Source organism: Pteronotus mesoamericanus, unplaced genomic scaffold (genome assembly GCF_021234165.1).
Source record: "Pteronotus mesoamericanus isolate MK-2021 breed Mesoamerican mustached bat unplaced genomic scaffold, CSHL_Meso_final contig_263, whole genome shotgun sequence".
NCBI lineage: Eukaryota > Metazoa > Chordata > Mammalia > Chiroptera > Mormoopidae > Pteronotus > Pteronotus mesoamericanus.
In genome coordinates this window covers 7,974,880-8,001,514 of record NW_026555112.1, presented here as the reverse complement: position 1 = coordinate 8,001,514, position 26,635 = coordinate 7,974,880, and the positions used below count along the sequence as shown (strand labels likewise).

General features: G+C 39.3%; 1 protein-coding gene across 2 annotated transcripts in view; it reads right to left on the bottom strand.

Moving 5' to 3' along the window:
• Window positions 1-1,238: 1,238 nt before the first annotated feature.
• GNPTAB (N-acetylglucosamine-1-phosphate transferase subunits alpha and beta) overlaps window positions 1,239-26,635 on the bottom strand; it is a 61,274-nt gene continuing 35,877 nt past the window's right edge. For both annotated transcript variants that reach the window (XM_054574627.1, XM_054574628.1), the window contains 14 exons: window positions 23,172-23,333; window positions 22,226-22,405; window positions 21,823-21,993; window positions 19,684-19,807; window positions 18,381-18,584; window positions 16,592-17,697; window positions 14,348-14,547; window positions 13,887-14,106; window positions 13,083-13,196; window positions 11,618-11,703; window positions 11,261-11,359; window positions 8,615-8,782; window positions 4,628-4,718; window positions 1,239-2,681 (listed from right to left, as the gene is read on the bottom strand). In XM_054574627.1, the coding sequence (XP_054430602.1) occupies window positions 2,604-2,681; window positions 4,628-4,718; window positions 8,615-8,782; window positions 11,261-11,359; window positions 11,618-11,703; window positions 13,083-13,196; window positions 13,887-14,106; window positions 14,348-14,547; window positions 16,592-17,697; window positions 18,381-18,584; window positions 19,684-19,807; window positions 21,823-21,993; window positions 22,226-22,405; window positions 23,172-23,333 (3,003 nt within the window). In that variant the 3' untranslated portion in view covers window positions 1,239-2,603. The remainder of the gene's footprint in view (window positions 2,682-4,627; window positions 4,719-8,614; window positions 8,783-11,260; window positions 11,360-11,617; window positions 11,704-13,082; window positions 13,197-13,886; window positions 14,107-14,347; window positions 14,548-16,591; window positions 17,698-18,380; window positions 18,585-19,683; window positions 19,808-21,822; window positions 21,994-22,225; window positions 22,406-23,171; window positions 23,334-26,635) is intronic.

Below are 26,635 nucleotides of genomic sequence, written 5' to 3'. Positions count from 1 at the left end.
TCTAGAAGAATTTTTGTGGGGTTGGTGCTGTTTCTCAAATGTTTTGATGACTTAAATTGTGTTTATATTTTCCTTTTATTTATTTTTTTCCTTGACCTGTTAGTCATTATTTATGTACATTGTGGTATGTGTAGAATAATCTTTTTAAAGAACACTTTTGAAAAAATAAAGTTAGCAAAAATTTTTTTTAATTAAAAAATGTGTCACTTACCTAAGGGCAATGTAATCATTTCATCCTGACTACACTAAAAACCTCAGCGCTGGCCTGAATAACGATCCTTTATGCAAATATTCACGACTACCATCATCACCACTGACATTTACTAGGCACTGTGCAGGGTGCGTCACGTCATTTCCCTTAGACACCAGTATTGCCTCCCACATTTTAGAAAACTGAATCGTAGCACACACTGTCCAGGATCTAGTACTCAAACCCCAGAATCCAACTGCAGAGTGGGTGATTTACCTGCTTGGGACATTCTGCCATGGGGGAGGGGGTGCCAACATGGCCTGGTGGGGACAGGGAAAGAAGAAACAAGATAACCTGGGCTCCAATCCACCTTTGCCCCTAACTGGCTGTCAGACATAACCTTCCTGACCTTGGCGTCCTCAGAGATAAAATGCAGGGCATGGTCCGGGCAGGTTCGAAGCTCTGCCAGTAATATCTGGGAGTTTAGAGGTACCACCTTGAGGTCAAGCAAGATGAACAGCTTTCCTTCTTCTGTATTACACACTGGTCACAGAATTTCATTTGAACTAAAATGATCCTGAGACTTTAAAAAAATCACTTGACTACTCATCAACTTCTGAGGTTCCGTTGCCCTGCAAGATTCTATGAATATTCTAAGTTTCTATTATTCACCCCATTATCTATTAAACTCTTGATAGAATCAGATGTGAATCATATCCCCAAACCACAGAAATCTCCATCACACCCAATCATTTTTCTACCTTTCTAGAATAAATTCTTCACTTTTAAAATAACCTGACACCCCCTAAATTTTTACCACATACTAAATCCCATTTAGAAATTATTTCCCCCCTAAAAAATGACATTCTCCAGTAAAGTATAATACTACCATAGCCTTATACTACTTTCCACTTATTTTCAGTAATGTCTAGCACAGACCCTTACATACTGTACGAGCACTCAAGTGACTATTGAATCCGGATAACAATAAACTCATTTCTCAAAGATTTAAAAATCAAAAGCATCAGACAAAATGTAGGTTGTTCATGAGACGTCAGTTTTTGAAATACGACTTCAGCTTTTGAAATACATAATTCTTACAGCACAAACACAATATTTACATCACAATTTCTTTTTTACAAAATATGTGTGCCATTTTGAAAGAATACTGTTGAGATCCTGATCTAAAATACCTGTCAGAGTTCAAAAAGGACTCATGGAATCTGGTCTCCAGAAATCTATTGCATAATGATATAAATAACATCATACATAAAAGTACAAATTCTCTATCCCGATGATCAGCCAACGATGGCCTGTGGGCGAAATCCAGCTGGTGGCCTGTTTTTGTACAGCTATAAGCTAAACATGGTTTTACAATCTTTAAAGGTTAAAAAGATGTTTTAAATTAACTACACTAAACAACAAAGAAGAAAACGTGACAGAGACAGATGTGGCCTGCAAATATTTCACTATGTGGCTTTTTACAGAAAAAGTTTGCTGATCCCTGCATTTAAGAAACCAGCTGGAATATACTGATGGTTATTAAAAAAAAAATAGACAATACTATAAGGTGCCAGTACCATCAGCAGTACTCATTTCTAAAATGAGGCACTTCCGTTTGTATATGTACATTTCCAAAACATAATTACATCTGAAAAGTAGCTCTGCTACTTAACTCTAGCCCTTGGTAATTAGGCCATCAAATAAAATCACAGTATTCTTAGGGGCTAAAGTAAACAAGGACAAAGTATTTAAGATGCCAGTCATTGAGCTTCTCAGTAGTTGTAAGTTAATTTAAGCCCACTTAAGAGTCTTAAACATTAATAAAATTCTTAATTTAGATATTGCCAATAGAAGGTGATATTGCTGCATTATTTAAATAGTATCTACAAAACATGTTTACACATCCCAATTCATTATTTTCAGAAGCAAAAATAACTAGTTAACTTAGTAGCTACTTATTTTAAAAATGAGAAATGGAAAAAAGAGAAACAAAAGACCAAAAATGTAAAGCCATAGCAAAAGGCTTTGGAATGCAAAAATTGGGGTCTCAGCAATCCCAAACTGGCCTAGGTTTCTCATATTAAGTTTGTTGGCTATGGTTGCTATGGGAACTTGGCAGCCATCTCTGATCAGTGAGCTTTTTCATTAAAAGAATTTGCTCAGATCCCTGAGCAAATGCTTTGAAGGTAAAATCAGTTCAGAACTGTTCACCACACAAGTTTTTAGTGTGTTGGTTAAATAATTCCTGGTTAGTAGGCTATATTCACGCCATAAAACAAGTATTGTACTGGATGTTTTTCCTTCTTCAGGCCAAGCTGGCCAAGCATCACATCATGAAGACATCTCTGTGATGTCAAGCTTTAAAATTCTCAGTGAATGCTGAGGTAGATGATTTGGAAATGAAGATCTTCTATACCCTGATTCGATCAGGACTTGCTTCTTTCTGTATCCTTCTTCTGGGAAATATCTTCCGCTTAAGTGCAATTAACTAAATGGTGAAACAGAAAATAAACTTTAATTTCCATGTTGACAAACTTTAAACTTTCTGAGAGTCATATGATCTTAACCATGTCCAGTCTTACACTTAAAAAACAGACAGCAAACAAATTTTATTTTTCCACCCAAAACAAAATCAATCACTACTTTTGTTTGGCTTTATAGGGTCAATATACCACAGATATGCCCACAAAATATTTAAACCCACAACAATTAAAATTATTTTGGTCCAAGCTTCACTTTTTGAAGACCTACAGCTACAGATTTTTATATAGTGATTACCAAGCATATTTATTTTCAAGATATCTGTGAAGGCAGAATTTTTATTGACAGAAACTGGCTCTTTTTAGCCATTAGGACGCTATCTCCAGGTTTGAAAATGACTACATATGCAAGATAGAATTCATTAAAAAATTTTTAAAAACCTATATTAATATCCTATCACCATTTCCCACTATACTTAAATATGGCAACAATCATTTGAAAATACAGGTAATATCCAATTTATGAATGGGCTGCAATACAAAAGGTTCATTTGAATAAATATTTCTTTCTCATGGAAACAGTCTATTTATGATATATCTGAAATAGAAAATTGACCACCGTTAAAGTTTCAATGAAAAAAAATAAATGTTTTTATGGTTTCAATTTGGGACTCTACTGTCCCCTCCATCTCGAGGTGGAAGCAAGTCTTTGCGCAAGCACGAACCCCCAAGGTTTGAATGATGCGCTGGGGCTCTGAGGCAGAGGAAGAGGCAGCACGGGCTGGTTTGATTGTGAGCATGGTAGAGGTTAAGGAATTTGATTCAAGTAGGTAAAGAGCAGGGTGCCAGAGAGGAGAGGAGATTCATTCTTTTCTTCTCTTCCACTTCCTCCTGCCTCTTTGGTTCCCAGTTCTCCACTGGTGTAAACGAAACAGAGGAAAGACTGACCACCCCACCCCCATGCCCTGCTGCTGCCACCCGCTGCTCCTTTCACTCATGGTTCCTCCCCTACGCCGCTGCAGGCCAGCACAGCAGGCTCGCAGGTTCCTCCCTGGCCTCCTGCTCTAAAAGTGGGTACAGTCTTTTTAAGATTTTTTAAAAAAATGTTTACCTGCCAGGAATAATGGCAACAAAAATCAAGAACAAGATCTGTATTTCCTGAAAAGTAGATGCAGGTTTAAATTGCAGTCCTGCCCCCCTGCTCGAGCCTCCATTCCCTGAATCGCCTTCCCTCTGCGGCAAGAAGCCCAGGCACTCTCAGTACTTGGACTTCCTCTTCCTTCTTGGTTGTAAGTAAATTCAGCGTAAGTTTCCCATAAGTGATAGCTAAAAAAAGTTCCACTTGACAGCCACTTGGAAAGGAGGCTGAGGCTAGGTTTGCTGGCCCTGCCCCAGTCAGGCCTGTGCAGGCACCATTCCCTTGCTTCTGCAATCCTTGTTCTTCAGAGCATTTCATGCATGTGGCCTAGTAGGGATTCTCCTGTCCCTTTCTTTTCACATCAGAAATCTCTCTCTTCCTCCTCCTGGAACCTCACATGAAGGAGGCTGTGTGTGCCTACATAGAAAACTCTCAGCAATTCAAAGAAAAACTGAGTAGGAAAAATGAAGATAAGATACTTCAGTCGCTTTTAAAAGGATATAAGAAAAAAACTGGAAACAGTATCAGATGAGAATTCTAGGTGGTTTTTGGTTAAAAGTACTTAGAGCTTTTCAGTTTTAGCTTGAAGTCTGCAAGTTAATCTATTGAGTTCCAGGTAAAAAGAATAATCAATAAAAGGCTATTATGCCTGGTGCCTGAATATTATGAAATATATTTCACATATTGACATATAAGCTATAAACTAATAGAATGAATTCATATTTTCTTGTAACTTTGTATCATTTTCTAAAAGAATCAAATACTAATATATCAAGAAATATTATTTGATCCCCTCATAAAATATATAAAACTTACCTGTTCAGCAAAAAATGAGAATACAGTAAACATAATCAATGTTGCTAGTACACAATGAGTCCAAAACTTCAATTTGTCTCGATATGCTCTCCTATTCAGAGAGAGAAGAAAGTGATTGTGTAGCTCCATGCATGGTTTCACTATATTACTTACAGTTTTTTATATACCATTTTATTCAGCTGGCCAAAAAGTTTGTTTTGTTTTTTTCTATAAGATGGCTCTAGTAGTACTTAGTTGTCTTCATTTGAAACAATTTTGTTTGATTGTATTGTGACAGCTGTTATATGAGTGTGAGCCTAACAAAAACTTTACAAAATTGCTGAATTTTTGTGTAGCCATTTTAATATTGAAGATGGAAGAAAATGAGCAACATTGTTGGCATATTATGCTTTATTATTTCAAAAAGGTAAAAATGCAACTAAAACAAAAAAAGATTTGTGCAGCATATGAAGAAGGTACTATGACTAATGGAACATTTCAAAGGTTTGTGAAGTTTCATGCTGGAGATTTCTCACTGGACAATGCTCCATGGTCGGGTAGATGAGTTGAAGTTGATAGTGATCAAATTGAGACATTGAGAACAATCAACATTTTACCATGGGGGAGGGAGCTGACATACTCAAAATATCCAAATCAATAAAGTTATTGGTGAAGAATGAAGAGTGTGTCTTTCATTTTACAGAAAAACCCATACGGACTTTTTGGCCAACCCAATAGCAAAAACAACAATGTGAAACCAAAAAACATCGTCTGGAAGCAATTCTAAAATGTTAACACACTGTACATTTCCAACATGAGTTCCAATTTTTCATTATACTCGAATTAGTAAAAGTTACCCAAGCAGAGGAGAGTTAAGAAAGTTATTTCTTGCACTTAAACAAAAACATCCTTTCACTCACTTGTATTTAGTCATTCATATTCATTTATTCACTCAGTCCCTCAATAAATATTTCCTGTGGTTACAGGGAAATGAACAAGATGAATTTCCCACTCTAAAGTGTTTTTAAGTCTGGGAAGTCACTGCCATGCAGACAACTGGCCATCACGCAAGATGGAGAGAAATATGTATTATTCAAAGCAAAGTGTTATAGAAAAACTTATAAGGAAATCATCTCAGAGATGGGGACATTTCATTTAAGCCTTGAAGGCAGGGAGGGGAAGCTGAGTCCTAAACGACTGAGTGAAGCCAGGCACGGTGGCATCAGGGAGAGCTAAGCCAGGGGAAGGCGGCCGGACATGAACTTCAGCTGTTCTGGAGAGTGATAAAATGGGGTTTGGACATAATACTCCAGTGGAAAAGCAGAAGAAACAGCAAGAGTGTGTGTGTGTGTGCGCGCACGCACACGCATGCATGCATGCACTCCCGTGTGTCAGGGTAAATATTGTGACCATTTGAAGGATGATGTCATAAGGTGATGACCAAAGGCAGACAGTCGCAATAGTTCAGGGATGAAAAAAGAATGAGGGACAGTGAAAGTGAAAAGAAACACACAACAGAAGAGACATTCTGAGAGTAAAATCAACTGAACTTAGAGATAGGATACTGAGAATAGAGGCAGTATAGCACAGCTTCCTCACCTGTAATTTGAAAATAAATGAATAATTTATTATGAGCTTAAATAAATGCTTAAAATAAAGTTTGGAATATATACTAATAACTACCAAATTCAGGCCTCTGTGCTGAGTTCCAGATTCTCATTTACAACCATCTGGTAGTAGATGACTCTACCTCAAGTCACATATTCATAATGGTACTCTCTCTCCCATATACTTTTCCCTCCTGTATTTCCTACATCTGTTCACTCCATAAGTTCTAATGTCTACGTTGTCATTCAGAATCTGTGTAAATTAAAGAGCTAAGAAGCCATAGGCAGTAACACAGCTGATGAGTGCCCCAGCCACCAGAGAACCCTATAATAGCTAGAAGTGAAACAAGCTTCCCTCTGCCACCAATCCACTGAGCACCTACTACATGCTAGGGAGGTACTGTGGGCTCAGACACAAGTAAGACACCATCTCTGCCCCTGAGGAGGGCTCACAGGAGAGACAAGCACACCAGACAGACTGCTGTACAATGCACAAAGCGCTATAGCGGACAAAGAAACAGGGAGAAAGCCAACCAAGAAACCAGGGAGCCCTGGCTGGTGTGGCTCAGTGGACTGAGTGCCAGCCAGCAAACCAAAAGGTCCCTGGTTCAACTCCTGGTCAGGGCGTGTGCCTGGGGTGTGGGCCAGGTCCTCAGTTGGGGGCATGCAAGAGGCAAGCAGTCGATGTATCTCTCATACATGTTTCTCTCCCTCTCTTTCTCCCTCCCTTCCCCTCTCTCTAAAAAAAATAAAATCTTAAAAAAAGAAAGAAAGGAACTAGGGAAATGTAATAGGATTCAAGAACACACTGTCATGAAAGGAAAAAAAGAGTTTCTAGAAAGCAGGGCAGGGCTGGTGAGTCAGCAGTGGGAGATGACACAGCAGCAGAATGAGGAAGAAGAAGCCCCACAACAGGGAGCTGCAAAAAACACCCTACACCTGGTTCCTCTCATCTGTACAACACAGAAATCAAAACTCTCTCAAACTACTCCTTTTTTTTAAATATAAAATCTTTATTATTAATATATCCTTCCCATTACCATTGAGCCCCTTATACCTCCTTCCCTCCAGCAATCACCACACTGTTGTCCACGCTCATGAATCCTTCTACCTTTTTGCTCAGTCCCTCCACCCCTAACCTCCCCCTCCACTAGCTGTCATCTGTTCTCCATCTATGAGTCAGTCTCTGTTCTGCTTGTTAGTTCTCAAACTACTCTTATACCTACTCCTTTCTATTTAATTGAGCCCTTAAAGGTAACTTTAGTCACAAGCTGGATTTGGGAAGTTAAGGCTTACAACCATCTAAGATCTTTCTCCTCTGAGCTAAAGGAAAGTAAACATGATGAGAAGCCATTCCAGTCATTTCTGGAAGACAAGACCCATTATTTAGTAGCAGCTTCTCCCTATCAAAATAAAAACGTATAGATATTAGCAATATACCTGCTAATTGTCTCACCCAATTCCAAGGCAAGAGTTCTGCTAATTTCCTCTCTAAAATCCCTCCCAATTCGGTCTATTGCTTTCTTTTTATTCCCTGGGCTGTGTCCTTGGTTCAAATCTTGACCGTCTGTTTTAGGACAAGTGAAATGCTCATTACTTGTCTCCCTGCCTGTGCTTCCCAGACAGCACTACCTCACTCCAAACAACTTCCTCACCAGTCCAACCCCCACACTACTGTTAGTTCTCTTTCCAAATCATGAAGCCTGATCAAGACAAACACCTAAAACAAAATTCTCTCAATCTCTCTCTCTCTCTCAGCCCCATTCTCTGAAGAAAAGTCAAATTCACATACAACCCTTCACAATCTCTCCTTTATTGCTCCAAAACCCTCTGGTTGACACCTCTGTGACTTTGTATTCCTACTCCAGGGCATGGGTTGGGGACAGGGCAGGTAAGGGGTCATAAATATTCCTAAATTAAAAGATAAAATTATCTTTAAGTGTTGGAAATGGTAGTAAAATAAAAGATAAAGGAAACATTATAAAGCAGCTTTGAAATAGAGTAGAATGTCCGGGGATTGGGAAAACAGGCTGGATTTGCCACGCATCTGCTACTTCACCTTGAGCAAATCACTCAGCCTATGTTACTGTGTTCTCATCTGTTACATGGCAATAATGGTACCTTTAAATGTAAAGAGTAAACATATTGCCCAGCACAGTGTCTGCCATATAGCAGGTGTTCGAGAAGCAGGGTAGCTCCTCTGATGGTAGCGATGACAATGAATAAGGCTCAGCAGACATGCTCAGCCAGTGAGCTCAATAAAAATTATATTTCAACGATGAACTCAATAAAAACTATAAGTATATTTTACAATGAAATGATAAAGAAAACAACACAATGAACCAATTTCATCACTTTGAAACAAAAAACAAACACACGTATATGAACCACAAGCACTTACCATTCCTGAAGCTCGTGCATATGAAGAAAACGGTTTCTATACTCTCTGGGCAGCTCAAACTGGGATGGTACAGGGAACATGGATTCGTAGAAGTCCCTGAGAACAGCTTTCACTGTCTGGGCATCTTTATGATTATGGTCAATGTTGTCATTCAAGCAAACAAACTTCCTGAAAATAACAGAGACCAAGTGTTACTGGTTATCATAGGATAATCCTGACCTCACAAAACAAGAAAATGTGGATTAATGTAGATTCCAAATATATTTTAAATGGACTTATGTCCCAAGATGTTACACTTACTGAAATGATTCCCTGGGACAGTAATGTTCTACAAAACTTTTCTTTGAATATTCCTCACCTATAAAAGAGAACCAGTAAAGATAATCTTGGAAGGGGCCTTCCAGCTTTGGAATAAATTAATGATTTCCATTAAGCATGTCTCCAATGAATTGTTCAATAAATGTAGTTTACCACTCGGTCACTTTGTTAGTAAGAAGGGAAAAAACTAGCCCTGGCTGGTGTGGCTCAATGGACTGAGTGTCGGCCTGCGAACCAAAGGGTTGCCGGTTCAATTCCCAGTCAGGGCAATATGCCCTGGGGTTGCAGGCCAGGTCCCCAGTTGGGGGCACATGAGAAGCAACCACACATTGGTGTTTCTTTCCTTCTCTTTCTCCCTCCCTTCCCTTCTCTTCCCTCTAGAAATAGAATCTGGAAGAAAAATAAAAGAGGGGAAAAAGTTACTGAGTACCTAAAACCAAGTTCTCTGAACTAAAAGTATGTAGATAATTCAGATAGCCTTATAGATACAGATTCTATGGGTTTGATGATTTCTTAATATTTCTCCAACCAAACTGCAAGATGTTAGAGCTCTGGCAAAAAGCAGATTACAGTGGTGTTTCCCTGCTGTTTTGCCTTCAAGGCAAAAGTCACTAAATTGAGGGTTCATTAAAACAGTAGGTAAGGATATCACTGCTTTTGGAGTACACTTGTTAAAACCAAACACCCAAAAAACAAAAAACCCCTGCAAACTTAAATCTAATAAAGACCTCATATCCAACTACCAACTTACAGGAAATACAGAGATATAGCCACATGTTAACTGGGATACAATCAGAGAAGTCCAAAGTGTAGGAAATCCGTGTGTGTGTGTGTGTGTGTGTGTGTGTGTAATACATATATATAACATATATGGATTTCTTCATATATATACACACACGCGCAAAATTAAATGATTTAAAAAGAGATTGAGTAGAAACCTATAGACTTAATTGCAATGAATTTGCTTAATACTACTTCAAATATACAAACTTAAAAAACACATAAATGCTTATAAAAGACAATTGGAGAAATGCAGAAACTGACCAGATAGTTTATCATATTAAGAAATAAATAATGGTATTGTGGTGATTTTAAGAGTCCTTATAATTTACAGAAATTTATTAAAAGATTTACAGATAAAACAATACAATGTCTGAGACTGACATAAAAATAATTAGGAAGTGATGAAGGAGTGGGTGTGTTTAGATGAAACAAGACCAACCATGAATTACTTACTGAAAATGAGTCATGAGTATGTGAAAGTTCATTATCCTATCTATTCTCTGAACTTGGGAACTACTCTAAATTTAAGGATACTAGAGATATGTCAATCAAATACAATGCACAGGCCTTGACTGGATTCTAGATTAAAAACAAACAACAGCTATAAAGAACATTTGGAGGCAATTGGGGAAATTTGAATTTCTCAACTCACAACTCTGTCTCTTACTTCAAAAGCTAACTCCACTATCAGGCATTTCCATCTGCTCCAGACAGAAATGAGTCACTCCCTTCTCTCTAGTGCTGCTGCCATTTTTTCATGTTTATTTACATAACTAACGATAATTTTTAAAGTTATGGGAATTCTCTGTACTTTCTCAACTTTGCTAAACCTGAAGTGCTCTAAAAATTAGTTTATTGTCTTTCTCTGACTGGCTTATTTCACTTAGCATAATACTCTAGGTCCATCTGTGCTGTGGCAAAAGGTAAGATTTCCTTCTTTTTCATGGCTGCATAGTATTCCATTGTGTAAATGTACCATAGCTTTTTTATTGACTCACCTACGGATGGGTACTTAGGCTGCTTCTAAATCTTGGCTGATTCTAAGTGGTGCTACAATAAACATAGGGGTGCATATATTCTTTGATTTAGTGTTTTGGGTTTCTTCTGATATGTTACCAGAAGTGGAATCACTGGGTTATAAGGCGAGAACAAACTAAAAGCTGTCAGAGGGGAGTGTAGTTGCGGGGTTAAATAGATTGAGGCATTAAGCAAACCAAACCAAACCAAACCAAACCAAAACCAAACCAAAACCAAACCAACAAACAAAAAAAACCCCTCATAGACCCAGATAACAGTATGGTGATTCCCAAAAGGAAAAAAAGTGGGGTCAGGTAGAAGAGGGTAAAAGAGGGATAAATGGTGATGGAAAAAGACTAGACTTTGGGTGGTAAACACACAATAAAATATACAGATGATGTATTATAGAATTGCACACTTGAAACCTATACAATTTTATTAACCAATGTAATCCCAATAAATTCAATAAAATACATATTTTTAAAAAACTGACAAAAGAGTTAATTAAAAAAAAAAAAAGAGCAGTACCTGGGGTTTTTTCTTATGTCATCCAATTGGCCAACCACATGAGAAACATTGGTACGAATCATTTTAAAAGCAATTTCTTCTTCTCCCATGATTTCAAACCTAATTATCAAACATTTAAAGAGTGTAAACATTTTATGTGGATACGACAAACAGATTTTCCATAAGAAAAACATTTTGTGAAATTTTAACAGACTCAGAATCCTCAGAATGAGTTAATCTTCCAATTTTATAAAAGAAAACAATGTCACATAAATTCTAAAAGAATGCTTAATAAACTACTGTGAAGCTATGAGAATACCAGACTCTTAAATTAACTATTCTTATACTAAACAAATAGAAAATTGTATGTCTACTTACCTATATTTGTTTTTGTCCTTATATGCTTTGTGGATTTTATCAGTTACTGGTTTACAGTTAGTTACTAGACTTTTAGTGACGGGTGGCTGTGAGAAAAGACAGACATTTCAATAGGGCCAAAACTATGGTTAGGCAAGTAAAGTATTCAGCTTGGGTGCAGAATTTAAGAAGGTACCAAAACACTCAGTAATCAAGAATATTTTTAAAAATCAAACTGGTATACTATGGCCTGGAGGCTAATTGCCTATTTTTGTAAATAAAGTTTTAGGTGGTACATATCTGTATACCAACCCATATCACATGCTAAACTAACCAACGCCTAATTGGCAACCCTACAGTTTGCCTACATGTTCCGATTGCTCCTGTGCTGCCTGTCTCACCAAGAGCTGCTGCTCGTCACACTGTGTCTCCTCATGAGCAAGCCCTCATGGGCTCTCTGAGAACAGGAGTGAGGGACGCAGTCCCTGGCGTGCACCATGATTGCTCAATGAACGATTTCCTTCTTTCAGGAAACTTCTCTAACCGTCTTATTCTTCTCTATATTAATTTACAAATGTCTTATCTGTAGTTGAGTATAAATTACTTATATATGGCTTGAACATTTGCAAGATGGTAAAATTTTTTAAATAAGATTTTATTCTGATTATGAAACCAAAAGCTACTCATTAAATATGGAAAATACCAGTATGAAAAATGGAAATTAAAAACCACCTATGATTTAATCTTTTGTCATTTCTATTACTTTTTGCAGTATAGTTTCATGTGCATATATGTGAAGGTATTTGGGAGTTCTCCATAGTTTAAATCATATTCTGCATATGGTACCACCTATTCCCCCCTGCAACCTAATTTTATTTTGTAAACATTTTTCCATACAGCAGTAAATATTAATTGTAAGCATCACATTAACAGCTATATTATACCCTTGTTCCATCAATTCTAAATGTGCATTCTTCTTCACTTCTCTGAAACTGAGATGCATCTTACAACCAACAGCCTTACCATCATTTCAACCAAGTGGCATTCCAATATCATTGTGTGTGAATCACCCACACCCCCTACTGGTCAGATCAAGAAAGTGCCAGCATCAAAGCAATTTAGCTTTCATGAAAGATGGCATTCTACTTGATGAATAGTCCCTTCGTTAACATTTAACATTTGGATGGTTGTCCCAAACTAACAAAAATACTTTGGGGCTATCTTCTGCCATCCTTAGTGAACAGGAGTCTGTTTACAGAATGTAAGCAACTAATCCCAATACTAGCTTAAAATCCATTAGTTAGGAAAGAAGATATTCTGAAGGCAAGATATAAAATATCCTGGATTATCTGTGCTACTTCTTTCCTCCAAAGACATATATACATAGAACCTGCTCATAGTTTTTGAAATTCCATACAGAAATGGTGTAAATAACATCCAATAAAGACATACTTTTTGTTCTTACATAAAAACCAATGCCACTTACCAGATTGGGGTCATAGTATGCTTCCTGAGTTGGTGGAATGCTGCTTAGCTGAGTGATGTTAGCAGGAAGCATTTTTGAGCAATTTATTAACATGTGTTCCAGACCTGTTAAATCCTAATAAAGCAAAAGGACAAACCTTTTATGTACATTACAAGTAATGACTGTGGCTTTAAAAATAAAAACTACAGAGAAATCTCCCAAATTTGTTTAAATGTTATATTCAAAAAAAGTCTGACTATATGACTCTTAAGATCAAGACACCCTATAAAGAGCAGAACGAGACAATACAAACGCAAATATTTCATCTTTGTTTCAAAGTAGATCATCCTGGACTGTGAGACACCATTTTACACAAGATGGTCCAAGAGATCACCGGACGGGATGGCCTGCAGTAAGTCACCCTGCATCCCCACTAGTGAGTTCCCTGCTCCTGGGACTACCGAAGGGAGCCACGGCAGAGGGGACTGTGCAGCACCACAAGCCTGGCTGAGATACGCAGTCGGCCACCCCGAGTGAACCTGTCACAAGACCCTTACACGCAGATGTGGTCTGGCTCTTTTCCAGACAATATAAGAGCAGTCCCTACTGCAAGCCTAAAAAAGGAATCTCAGAATATATGAACTTCAAGTTTGGTTTTGATTCTGGCATGAAAAACGGTCTACGTGTGAACACCTACATTAACTATTAAGAATTACTTTTACCTGCACTACATTGAAATATGAAGGAGGGGGAAAAAAGAAAGTATCAAAGTCAAAAGTTTCATGTAAAAATGCTGTAAAGTTTAGGGGAAAAAGAATACAACACCTGCAAACTTAAAGGCAGGTCATGAATTCTGGTAGCCAGTGTTCGGATTTCTCTGTCAGATAAGACACCAGATTGGTCAGTATCAACTTCATCAAAAACTTGAGAGATATTCAGTGGCTGAACTGCACTCATGAGGTAGTAAAAATAAGAAAAGGCAAACTGCATATCCTCAGAGTGTCGCACTTTGTGAAATGACGTCTTGTCAAATTCTTCAGGGAACCTGTACAAATATAACATATAATGAGCTCGTGATACTTAAAACACATATAGCACCTGATGTTTGTTAACATCTTTTAACATCTTTTTAGAATTAACATCTTTTTCCTTCCCACTTTAGATGATACCATCAACATATTAGTCATCAAATATTAGAGCCATAAATTTAGCACAGCAAAATATAAATTTCAAGCAGCCCTGGCTCTGAGCACATGTAAGCAACCCAAACACAAGCCCGGACTTACATATCTTGCAATTCTTGCATAACTATTCGGTCGATCATGTGAGGCATGTGTGCAGGGACTTTCCTAGATGTGAATCCAAACTTGCTATTTAGAATTTTGTTTACATATCGGAGGGAATCTGCAAACGTATCTTTTAGTTGCCTGCCAGTATGTTTGCTGTCAGTAAAGTATGCCAATTGTGTTTTCAATGACTCTTCTTCCTGAAAAGAGAATTCCACATAACACAGCCTTATGTTTAGTGCACAATCTGACTTTGGTTAACAAGAGATTAAGGTGCCATTTTATCTAATGTAATCACCAGTCACTAATGGTCCATGGGGAACAAATAAAATGAGGACCCTAAGAGCAGGACAAAACTAGATTTCGGTGAAAGTATCACCAACACTGGCTTGACAACAACAGTTGTGTGGTGAAGATCTATTTATAGGGTATTTTTCAAGGACTAGTCATTAAGCAGGAGATTTCGCAGCCAATTCAATACAACATTTGGAAAATTTATTTACAAATAAATTTGATAATACTTTTCATATGAAGTTATTTCTACTGGTGATGTCAAAGGAGCAAGTACTTGAGTTTTGGACACAAGGATGAGAATACAGAACTGGTTTCACCATATGATTGAATTAATATAATAAAATGCAAAGAACCCTATCAGAACCAGTAAGAGGCAAACTGAATGAATGGGCAAACATGACCACTTCACAGAAGATAAAATATTTTTGCTTCTCAAACTGATAAAAATGTAAAGAGATTGACAGTAACTGGTGTTGGTTAGCCTACAGAGGAACAAGCAGTCTTACATATTGTTTGTAGAAATATGAAGAGGTACAACATTACAGAGGACATGTTTACATTTTTATGCACCTGACCCTTTAAGCTAGCAATTCTACTGAGAGGATTACTTCCTCAAGAGTAAGATACATGTACAAAAATATTTATTGTACCGTTATTTGTACTTAAAAAACATTGGAAATAACTTAAAACTGTTAAAAAAAGGACAATGGCATTGACACAGGCAGTTCACCCACACGCCAGGAAATCAAAAGGCAACTGCAGAGCAGTGGAAGTATGGTGCAACTCCACTGCTGCAAAATCATAAACTACATGGTTTGCATGTTTACAAAATCTACACAAAATTACCGAAAGGACATCAGCCAAACTACAATAGTAATGATCTCAAGTAGGGCAATTAGGAAGGAGAGGGAGACTTTTCTCTTTTTCACTCTATCATTTGTTGCACTGCTTACAATTTTTACCATCAGCCTCTAGTGCTTTTGTAATTAAAAAAGGGGGAGGGCAGTGAGGAAATAAACCTAGACAAGAACCCTGCAGTCACTCAACAATCAGTCAATGCCTGCAGCGCCAGGGACAAGATACTTCCTGAAGACAATGGCAGGAGTGAGACATAGTTCCCCTCTTCATCCTATTTTCCTCCAGCCTGACAGCCACTCATGGCTGTGCTTTGTTCACAATCCAGCCTAGACCACAGGATGTTTCTTGGCCTATCAACTCTGACCCACCCTTCAAAGGTCAGCTCACAGGGTACTTCCTCAAGGATGCTTTCCCTGATACTCTACACAGAGTTAAGGATTTTCCCTTTGGACTCCCTACCTACACCTCAACAGAGACACTTGTCACATGACCATATACTCGCCCACGAATGCTGTCTCCCAACTTGCTCTTTGAGTCTCCATAAGCAGCGACTGTGCTCTAATCATCTTGGCTTCCCCAACAGTCAGCAGAGTGACAGCACTCAGGAGAGGGACAAATGCCACCCCAGCGCTGTTGAGGCCATGGTACAGGAGGGAGAGCCTGCCGGCTTGGAGGCTTGGCTCAGGCTGACATGCTGTTGTGACACTGGGGAAGCTAATGAGCGTCTTTGGACCTTGGTTTTGGTCATCAGTAAAGCTGGACAAATATCAGATCTGAGTTGTACAATGTATGCAAAAGCATTTCTTAAAATCTTACTTAGGGTATGCCCCTGGCTGAATCCCTTGCTCATTCACACTGAGGCTGTTCTCTAAGCTGTAACATGGGGATAAATGATAGTAGAAACCATTATAAGCTCTTTTTATAGTTAGGGTTATTGAGAAAATTGAATGAAACCACGTAAGAAAAGCTTTTAGCTCACTGGCTGGTGCACGGAAGTGCTGAATGAATGGTAGCTATTATTATATTATTATCACTTACAAGGTTATTTATTTTTACAGAACGTGGGAAGGAATATGGCTAGGTGTAACTTACATCAAGAAGATCTTGGAAATATTTTTTTTTCTCCCATGGTAAAAACCCCAGGTAACTGTCTGTGTAATGTTGTAGTTTTCTTCCAGGTACTACTTCATTAACATGTAAGTGACTTTTAGCATTGTCTTCCATTCTGTTTTTCTCTTGTTCTTTCTCTATGATTTTCTTTTCTCTCAGCACATGGCTTTCCAGTGGAACAATGGAAGAGGAGAGCTTTTCTTTTGACATACTTCTGCCTCCTACTTTTGGGGTGTGAGTTTCAGATCTAAATCTTGCTTTGGTTTCCAAGTCTGGCGGTGGAGTCGGATGCTGGTGGTGGCCATTCACTTTTATTGTCTCTGCTGGAAAAGCGGACCTCTGTAATCTTTCAGATGCTCCTAGGCTGTTTGGCGAGGTGCTTTTGTGAACCTGTTTTGCCAGGGATGCCTCCAAATTCTCATTTCTTTCATCTGTTACGACAGCTTGGTTTACTTTTACTTCAGCATTCTGTGAGTGTATCAGAAACGATTTCAGCAAGGCTGACTTGGACAGGTTGTATCCTTTCACAGTGATGTCTCCACGTTCTAGTTGCAAATCCAAGTTCTGGAGACGCAACTGGGTCTCTTTTGGAAGGAGTGAAATATTTACCAGGGGGACTTTCACCTCCTCTTGGGATCGCCCTGTTGTGTTAACATCATGTCTCTTTATCTTCGGGGAGCGTTTTTCTTCGGGAATATCCTCAAATGGGATTTCCACCTCTGGAAGAAGTGTTATGGGGCTAACCAAAGTTTGGTAGGACCTCTGGGTAGTAGAATTCAGTTTCGGTTCCTCTCTTGTGTCAACCTCGACTGCTATCTGGATTTTGAACTCTTTGTCATTTTTACTTTGAAGTGTGAGATTAAAATATAATGTAGTTGCATTCATTCCACTGTGCATTATGAGGTGGATGGTTTTCCACTTATTGGCTATAGAAGCATGTCGAATTATTGGGTTGTCACTATAGGCACCTTCAATTCCCCTTTTGGCTATTTCTGCAAAGCTGAAATAAGGCAGGCATTCACCTTTTGGAATAACATAGTGAGTCTGGTTTGGGAGAAGAGTTACTTTATATAATTCATGAAAATGATCTAGAGAGAAAAAACACAAACATGACTTTTTAAACACTAGCCATTTCCTCCTCTTTTCCTTTAATTCTTCAGATCTGAGTTTTCACTTCCTCACAATGATTTTAAATGGGTTTCAAAATAATCATAAATTCTACAGAAGAACTACTGGTACAAACTGGGATCGTCTGGCTATGCGAAGCCGTCAATCATCAACATGGACGGCTTGCTGAGTCTGACTCACTACCGAGATGTGGCAAGATTCTTGATGACAAATTCCAATCATCAACTTCCATCTTTTTGTCCATTTGAAAAAATACAACTTTCTGCCGAAAGGACCCCTGTTAATAAGCTATCAACAAGCTCCAGTATTCAAACTATCTTTCATTAATAAATTATTGGTCTTTTATTATTTTCAAATTAAGCCATCATCTCTTGTACTTTCAATGAAGGTAAATAAGCTTAGTTTAAAAAAAAAAAAAAAGAAGACTGGAGTAATAAAGGAAAAGAAGCAATTTTAGAATTTACTGTTTTTTAAAGATCTGTGTCCTCTTACTTTTAATCTACAGCTAGTTTGCATGCAAGGCTGGCAAAGGGAAACACAGAGAATAATTACTTTAAATAACAACATTGAGCCCAAACCCTCTCTACTGGCCAAGGAGTTTTATCCCCTTATCCTTAATATATATTTATGACAATAAATATACCTTGCCCACAGTCACCAGCATCAAATCCACAGGCCAAGACATTGCAGGCTTGGTCACAGAACTTATCAGCGAGCCAGGAGTTCGCACATCCTTGATTACAGTAAGAGATGCTGTTTATTCCTCCTCCGAATTGCCAGGGCTGTCCAACTCCAATACTGCCCGTTCCCCCGCCTCCTGCACCATAGCGACTCCCTGCACTGTTACCTGTAGAGGAAGGACAACAGAATCTCGCTGTGCTTATAATCTGGGGGGGCGGGGTGGGGGGGAAGGCAGCTCCTTATTTCTTCACAGTGTTTTCAAGATCGATGCATGAGTTTCAGTCAGAAAGGGTTCACTCCGTTCCTAAGTAGAACAGTTCATGTAGCTTTAGAAGAAAATAAACTGAAAAGGGGACATCACCAGACAGTGCACCGGGCACTTACTGGCTGTACAACCTGGAAGTGCAGGCCTCCAGCTTTGTCAAGGGGGCACATGTCGGTACAGAGGGAGGAACAGGGAAAATGCTGTTACTGTCAGAACTGCCCAAAACATGTCCTAATAGGGGCGCTGACCTCATTATCCAACGTGAATGTCCTAGGAGAGGCTGAGTTCCCTGGACCTCACAGATCCACTCTGCACATCTGTGTTCTCTCCCTGTAGCTGCTTCTATTTTTCAAAAGTGCTTCTGACAGATCTGAGTGAAACACAACTTGAAGTTTTCTTTCCTCCAATAATCAACACTTTTCCAAATCTGTTTCCTCATATGGAATACAGCGATGCTATCTGTGCATACACTCTCTTTCTTAGGTGACTAAGAAATTGAGGTGGATAATGGATAATGTTTCATAAATTTAAATTCTTTATCAACTGAAAGGCAATAAATAAAAGTAAAAAACTTGTTATCAACAAACCCAAATATAAGCATGTACGAAAAAGAGAAGAGATGCTGAGGAGAAAAGACATATATTTCTTTTGCATCTCTTTGTCACTCACCCACCTACCGACATTTGCTGCTGGAAGCCAGCAGCCATGAGTTCCTATAAAAACCAGTTACAGTTGTCCTTGCTCTGGAGCTCACATAATTAAAGGTAGTCCCAGGTTTTCATATTTTCAAGTGCAGGGCCAAGGTGGGAAAATGCCCTCCACAATGGAAAATATGAATAAACTGGGTCACAGAAGGACACTAGCATCACCTGCAATGAGTCTGTGGATGATTGGTTATTTTAATATGTGAAAATATTGAATTCACTGGACATGTTCAATAATGAATAGGAATGAAAAACTTCCATAAACAGAAGCAAGTTATATTTGAACATGCCCTTACCAGAGCAATCACCACCGTCCCAATCACAGGCCGAGTTATTACAAGCCTTGTCACAATAGCCGTCCTTAATCCAGGAGCCCGGGCAGCCCTCAGCACAGTTTGGCACAGGCCATGTCAAATAAACCTGTGAAAAAACCAGAGAGAATATAAAGCCGTTTCTGACAATTTTTCCTCTCAAATCAGAATTTCTTAAAAAAAAAATTGAGCCTCTAGAAAAGATAAGTGTTTTCTACAGGCGGACTGCATCCATGTGGCATATTTTGCTTTAAGTTTGGCTGCACCTGGAGCCATTTTGCAAGTTCTGCTCTTTCGATAATTCTTACTGAGCACATCTACTCTGTTCACTACGCAAGGAAAGCAGTCAAGGACTCAGCTCGTAGATTAGTTTCGCACATCATGGTCTTATAATATATCCTGAAATGATACAAGACGTCAGACTTAAATGGAAGCACAAATGCATGCCAAAGTAGGTGGAAAGTACACCACATGAGTCACTGCTTTTCTGTGACAACTGTCGTTAACTCCTGAGTGTATTTGTGCATAATCTTGTATCGTGGCTGAAAAAAAAGAGCAGATGAACTCTGAACATCCTCCTCTGCAAGCAGAAGGTTCTGTGACAAGTTAACCAGCTCAGCAATCTGAGTTGTGAGTGCACCTGCTTTCATGATGAGTTATAATGGTTCATGGTGACTTTTTAAACTAAAATCACTTTTAAAAATATGCTCCCCTTTTGAAGTCTGTATGCTGTTGCACATTTAATCTGTTTGGAATCTAACTTCTACTTGTTCTTCACAGTTCATCTGAATTCAGATGAATAGGGAATTCTTCCCTATTGCTGTCTGATTTCAACCTCCTGTGTTCCCACTGCTCAGCACCCAGGGCACACCCACCAGCGTGGAAATCACTGTACAGGTCACCGATTTTGTGTGTCTCCCCTGTCAAGCCACAGCTCAACTCTGCAGCACCACAAGCTAACACAGGGGAGGCCACTGAACAGTGGCGCAGGACAATGAGCACACTTGGGTGGCATAAACAGCAGCAGAAAAAGTAGCTTTGTGCATTTAGCACTTACGATTGCAAGGTTCTATCATAAGCTTATGGTGATAAGTCTCCAGCTTACCAATGAATCCTTCTAACAATGCTACAAGGGTATTCCTATTTTCTGCACTAGGCAGACAGAAAACACAAAGGTCAGGCCATTGCCCAAGACCGTCCTAGACAGTTGGCTCCTGGGTCTGTGCGCATAACCCCTTCTCCATCCTGCCTCTCAAAGCCAGAATGAGACCAGCTTTGATAAAACTCCATCCTCGTCTTTAAGCAGAAAAATGAGCTAACTTTCTGTGTCAGACATTTGTGGACATTGTAACCATGGTTTTGTGTTTCATAGTGATTTTAATTTTTCTGCTGTTGTAGTAGAAAGCTTATTTATTTAACTCCTCACCTGAGGACATGCTTATTAATTTTATTTTTTTTTAATCTTCGCCCAAGAACATGTTTCCATTGCTTTTAGAGCAAGAGGAAGGGAGAGAGAGAAACACTGATAGTAGAGGGAAATATCCATTGGTTGCCTTCCATATGCACCTGGATGGGGAATTGAACATGCAACCCAGGCCTATGCCCTGACTGGAAATTGAACCCACACCCTTTTGGTTACAGGATGGCGCTCCAACCAACTAAGCCACACTGGCAAAGGAAATGCTCATTAGTTTTAGAGAGAGGGGAAGGAAGGGAGAGAAACATCGATGTGAAAGAGAAACACTGATCTGTTGCTTCTTGTATGTGCCCTGGATCAAAGCCGCAACCCAGGGATGTGTCCTGAATGGGAATCGAACCCATGACCTTTCAGATTATGGGACGATGCTCTAACCAGCTGAGCTGCACTGGCCATGGCACAGTAGAAAATGTAGCAGGTCAAAGAAAAAAAGAGTGGGTTCTGGGTGTCTGAGAATGTAGGCAAGCGAAAAACTACTAGGAAGTAGTTTTCTTTCTCCCAAATTGTTAACTCTCCTGAGCTTAGCACTCGCAATGTTTATCTGATCAAATCTGGATACACGGCTATAAATATATTGATTCTTACTGTCCCGCTGATAACTTCCAAGTGACTTCCAACCTAGGCATCGCTTCCTCTCAGCCACTCACCTTCTGACCTTTGGAGTGACTATAAAAATCATCTGGCCAAACATCCTTCCCAAACATGACATCATCATTCAGGTAAATAAACTTCTGGGACAGTCCTTTGATGCGATGAATGTGACTTTCAATAGCTGGTGAACTAAAGGTAGGCAAGTGGCTCAAATTTTGAAAAACATCCTTTAAACCAGAAAAAAGAAAAAAAACGAGAGAAAGAGGGTGGATGAGTGTTTTTTTGTTTCATTTTTGTTTTTGGAAGGAAGGAAGGAAGGAAGGAAGGCAAATGGAAGCGCTGCAGGAAGGTAGAAATGGAGGTGAGGAGGGTGAAGGGAATGATATTCTGAAAAAGTAAAAGAACAGCAAAAGACTGAAAAAAACCCCACGGCCTTGTGATATATGGGAAGTCACTTACCTGGTGTGTAACTATTGTCACTCGAGGATTATCAAGGTTCAGCCAGGATGGAATCTGCCCATTAGTGACAATGAAAATATTCCGAACCCATGGCGCATGCCTCTCGATAGATCTCAGTGAGTATCTCAGTTCTTCATTATCTTCAAAACGGCTGGCAGAAACATCTTCATCCTGCTTAGACTGAGAAAAACATTCGGTGCACGAAGATGTAAAATACGCCTTCAGTCATACCTCCTCCTCTGTCTCTCCCCCTGACCTCTCTGTCCTCAGGGTGCTCTGGAGGACTTTTAAAGACCCAGTCTTATACACCAGTCAGAGCGAGACAGGTACCATATGATTTCACTCATATGTGGAATCTAATGAACAAAATGAACTATCAAGCAAAATAGAGATGCACAGAGAGCAGGCTGACAGCTATCAGAGGCATGGTCAGGGAGGGCTTGCGGGTAGAGAGATTGAAAAGAAAAAAAAAGAGAAAAACTCACGGATACAGACAGCAGTGTGGGGACTGCCTGGAGAGAGGGTGGGGGACGTAGAGGAGGGTGTAGGAAGGATACCATAATGGTAATAGAAGGAGACTTCACTTGGGGTCATAAAAACACAATACAGTATATAGGTGATGTGCACCTGAAACCTGTATAATTTTGTTAACCAGTATCACCCCAATAAATTCAATAAAAAAGGAAAAAAAGGCCCAGTCTTAGTTTTGAACATTACAAAAACTGTGAAACACTCAGCACAGTTATAACACATTTCTTTAACACACTTTTTAGAAAACGTTCTTCGATCTATTTCTAGGTCACTCAAGTTAATATTAACCAATAGCAATGACTGGAAAAGTAGAAAAGTTCCAATCAAGTCCCCTTCCTTCTTCAAACATGGTGATTTATAAATCTTTAACAACCTAAACAGGTTAAGGTTTTAAAAGAGTCTTGGAATCCCTTACCTGGCTGATGGCACTCAGATCCCATAATAAATACGCAGGACTTATGGCCAGTTCTTTCCCATCAATAGTCATGTTCTTCTTGGTCTGCTTACTAAGTTCTTGGAAATCTTTGGGGTTGTTCAATTTTAGAAGTGCTACACTGGCCTCTGAATACAGCTGCAACTGTAAGATAACAACAGGGTTGCTGGTGGAAAAACTGAGCCCTAAAGAAGAGACACCTTGAAATTCCCAGTTTGATCTTTAAACTTTAAGCATATGTATAATACAGACTATAAGCATGGATTATATATAGTATACACCTAAATACATATTATAAATATTTAAAGATTAAAAGTTTCATTTACACACACACACACAGAAAATAGTAAGCCAGTATCATCAAACAAAGAAAACCTAAACAGGGCATTTCCCCCAAATGAATGGAACAAACCAGGAATTAAAAACAAGAAGGGGTGGCAGGGGTTATGGCAAACAGGACATCTCAGGCCCCACCTGAAAGCTGCAGCCCACTATTCAATGCCACCAGTGCTACCAGATCTCCTGACAGGCCAGAATCCTTCAGTGTTACATGGAATCTCCTCCTTTCCTTTTTTTTTTTTTCCTTTTAATTAAAAAAAATTTAAGCCCTGGCTGGTGTGGCTCAGTGGATTGAGTGCCAGCCTGCGAACCAAAGGGTCGCTGGTTAGACTCCCAGTCAGGGCACATGCCTGGGTTGCGGGCCAGGTCCCCAGTGGGGCGCGTGCGAGAGGCAACCACACATTGATGTTTCCCTCCCTCTCTTTCTCCTTACCTTCCCCTCTCTCTAAAAATAAATAAATAAAATCTTTTAAAAAATTTAATTGCAATTTACATTCAATAGAAATCTCCCAATTTTCAATGCTGGCTCAAATTTTTGATTGTCATACATTGCAAAAAAACCCACCAGTTTGTGACCTATGTGTAGAACATTACTGGTCTGCTCACACCAGGGGAAAGCCCTGCATGCAGCCTCACTTGAACTGGTGGGGAGAATGTCTGCCAGCAGGGCATCCAAATGGTTTTTATGCCCCACATCTACAATGAGTGTCTTGGGCAGAGCTGACTGACGTGCTTCCAAAAACACATTTGGGGGCAAAGCGTTCGAAGTAATTATAAATCTAGAAGGAAGTGTCATAAGCATCAACACATTTTATAAACCGGTTTCCCCACCTCTACCCAAGTCCACACCATCCTTGGTCTGTTCCATGTTCTAAGCCTGTATCATACAATTTCCCATGAAAAAGGCCTTTCAGAACTAGAAAAGGCAGAGAGAGGACTGAACACCACTAGTCAAGGACAGCAAAATCCTTCTGCTGAACTAGCTCTTTTTTAATTCATAGAACAGAAGCAAACACAAAGGATTATAGGCTCAGACTAAGCTCTTGTATTTGTGACATGACTGTACTTAGCTCATCTTTCAAAAGGTTCCTGACTTTATGTAGGCCCAAAAACCGGAGGTTAGAGTTTGAATTTTATTTATATCTTTTCACCTTTTCATTGCATTACATAGGCCATTAACTTTGCAGAAATGGTGTGTGGGTGCATGTGTGTGTACGTGCCTGCATGTGTTTTGTGTTCCTAACTAATTATTTCTTTCACCTTGGCAGTGCCTGGCATCTACTAAGCACTCACGGAAGGTCGGCTCTTACTGCTGTCACCAGCCTGCCTCAGTGCGTGGGGCAGACGGGATGCAGGCCACGCAGGGCGAATATTCCATCCGGGAACCTACAGTATCTCTATCTACCCCAGCCTCCCCTGCTCCTTCTCTACCTCCCACCGTGGCCCCCACAGCAGCTCTGAGGGATCCCTGGAATGTAAAACTCACTATTCTAGAATAAACATAGTACTTCCGTATTTAATTTTAAAAATTTTGGGAAAAAATATCCTTATCTCAATCTCTTCTTACAGACTGCTTTTATCCCGGAAAACTATTTTCAAATTTCACAGATGCTTTCCTAAGGTAAGTATACAATAACTGGGAGAGAGGTGAAAAGTAAAGAACATAAGGGGATATTTGTGTATGAAAAAGATTTTCTGCCACCATAATCAACTGAGTTTTGAGTATTGCAGGTAGGGAGAAAATATCCTATGCTAGCCACTAGGTGGCTCCCCAATCCTGGACACCTGAATGGCTTTCCCATAAAGAGACGTGAGGTAGTAAAGAAACGGGGTTGTAATGAGGGCCAAAGTCTGGAGTTCTTAGTTTGGGCAGCTGTGGACAACTGCCTCCATATATGGCTTCTTACCTGAAATTATAAGTTTACCTAAATTCTTAAAATCATAAGCTTCTCAAAGAGAGAACAACTAGACACCTACCTAGTCCCTATAGACCCACCAGGATGGGACATGTTGGCATGATTGGGAGATAAAGCTTTACTATTTTTAAGCCACTGACATTTCAAGATGTTCGGTACTGGTTAGGGAAAAAATATGCCAGCTAACACAACCGAAAAACGTATCAACTCTTTCTAGCAATGTGGCAACTCAGACCTACTAGGTCTTAATACGTCCTGCTGCTTTACTAAAACCTAAATTAGTTCCAGAGTTAGTTGTTTAATCCACCTAAGTTTTTATTTTAGGAATAAAACCAAAAGAAAGGGTGCCATGCATTAAGTGAGCAAGTACCTACAACAGTTGCAAGGAAGTCACTAAAAGAAGGCGCATTAGTGCAGTATTACTGCAATTTATTATGACCTTGAACATGCCCTGAACAGAGAGGCCTAAGAGGGCAGGTCCAGGCAGGACAATATGTTGTTGCCACTCTGCCCACACTGTCCTTCCTGATGAAACAAAACAACTGGGTCAGCCTTCAAGGATCCCTTGCAGCCTTGTTCTCTTTGAAAATGTCCCCCGTCTATGATCCACACAGACCTCTCCTGTGTCTAAATGCCAACTCCAAGTTTATACTACCCTTTTCCACACCTAATTCTATGCTGTCTTGTTATGTTACTTAAACACTTAATATGCAAATGTACTGCCTCCATCAAGAGATTATATAGCTTGAGGACAGACCCATGTCCTCCACTTCTTTGCACACCTGCTCGACAACCACTATCAAAGAATTAAACTAAATGTGAGAATGCACTAGAGAACTTTGGGGAGATTTTCTACCTTCTCTAGCATACTAAAGAAGAAAGAAAAACAAATAAAAAAAAACACCGCAAGTGAAAATGTCTAAGAACACAGAATGATTTAGAGTGAGCTGAAAATAAAGACCAATAGACAATCTGATTTCTCAAAAGGTAAATTGTTTGCATCACAGGAGTAATTAATCAGGTCATAAAAAGAATTCACTTCAAGGTATCTCAAACTAGAAAGCCTTTAACAAATAAGACTGATTTATAAGATTATACAATCCAGAGCCACACTTTTATGAATTCAAATCTATTATCTTACAAATGAAACCAATTTCAAGTCCCACCTTCTGGGGGTATGGGGGTAAGGAT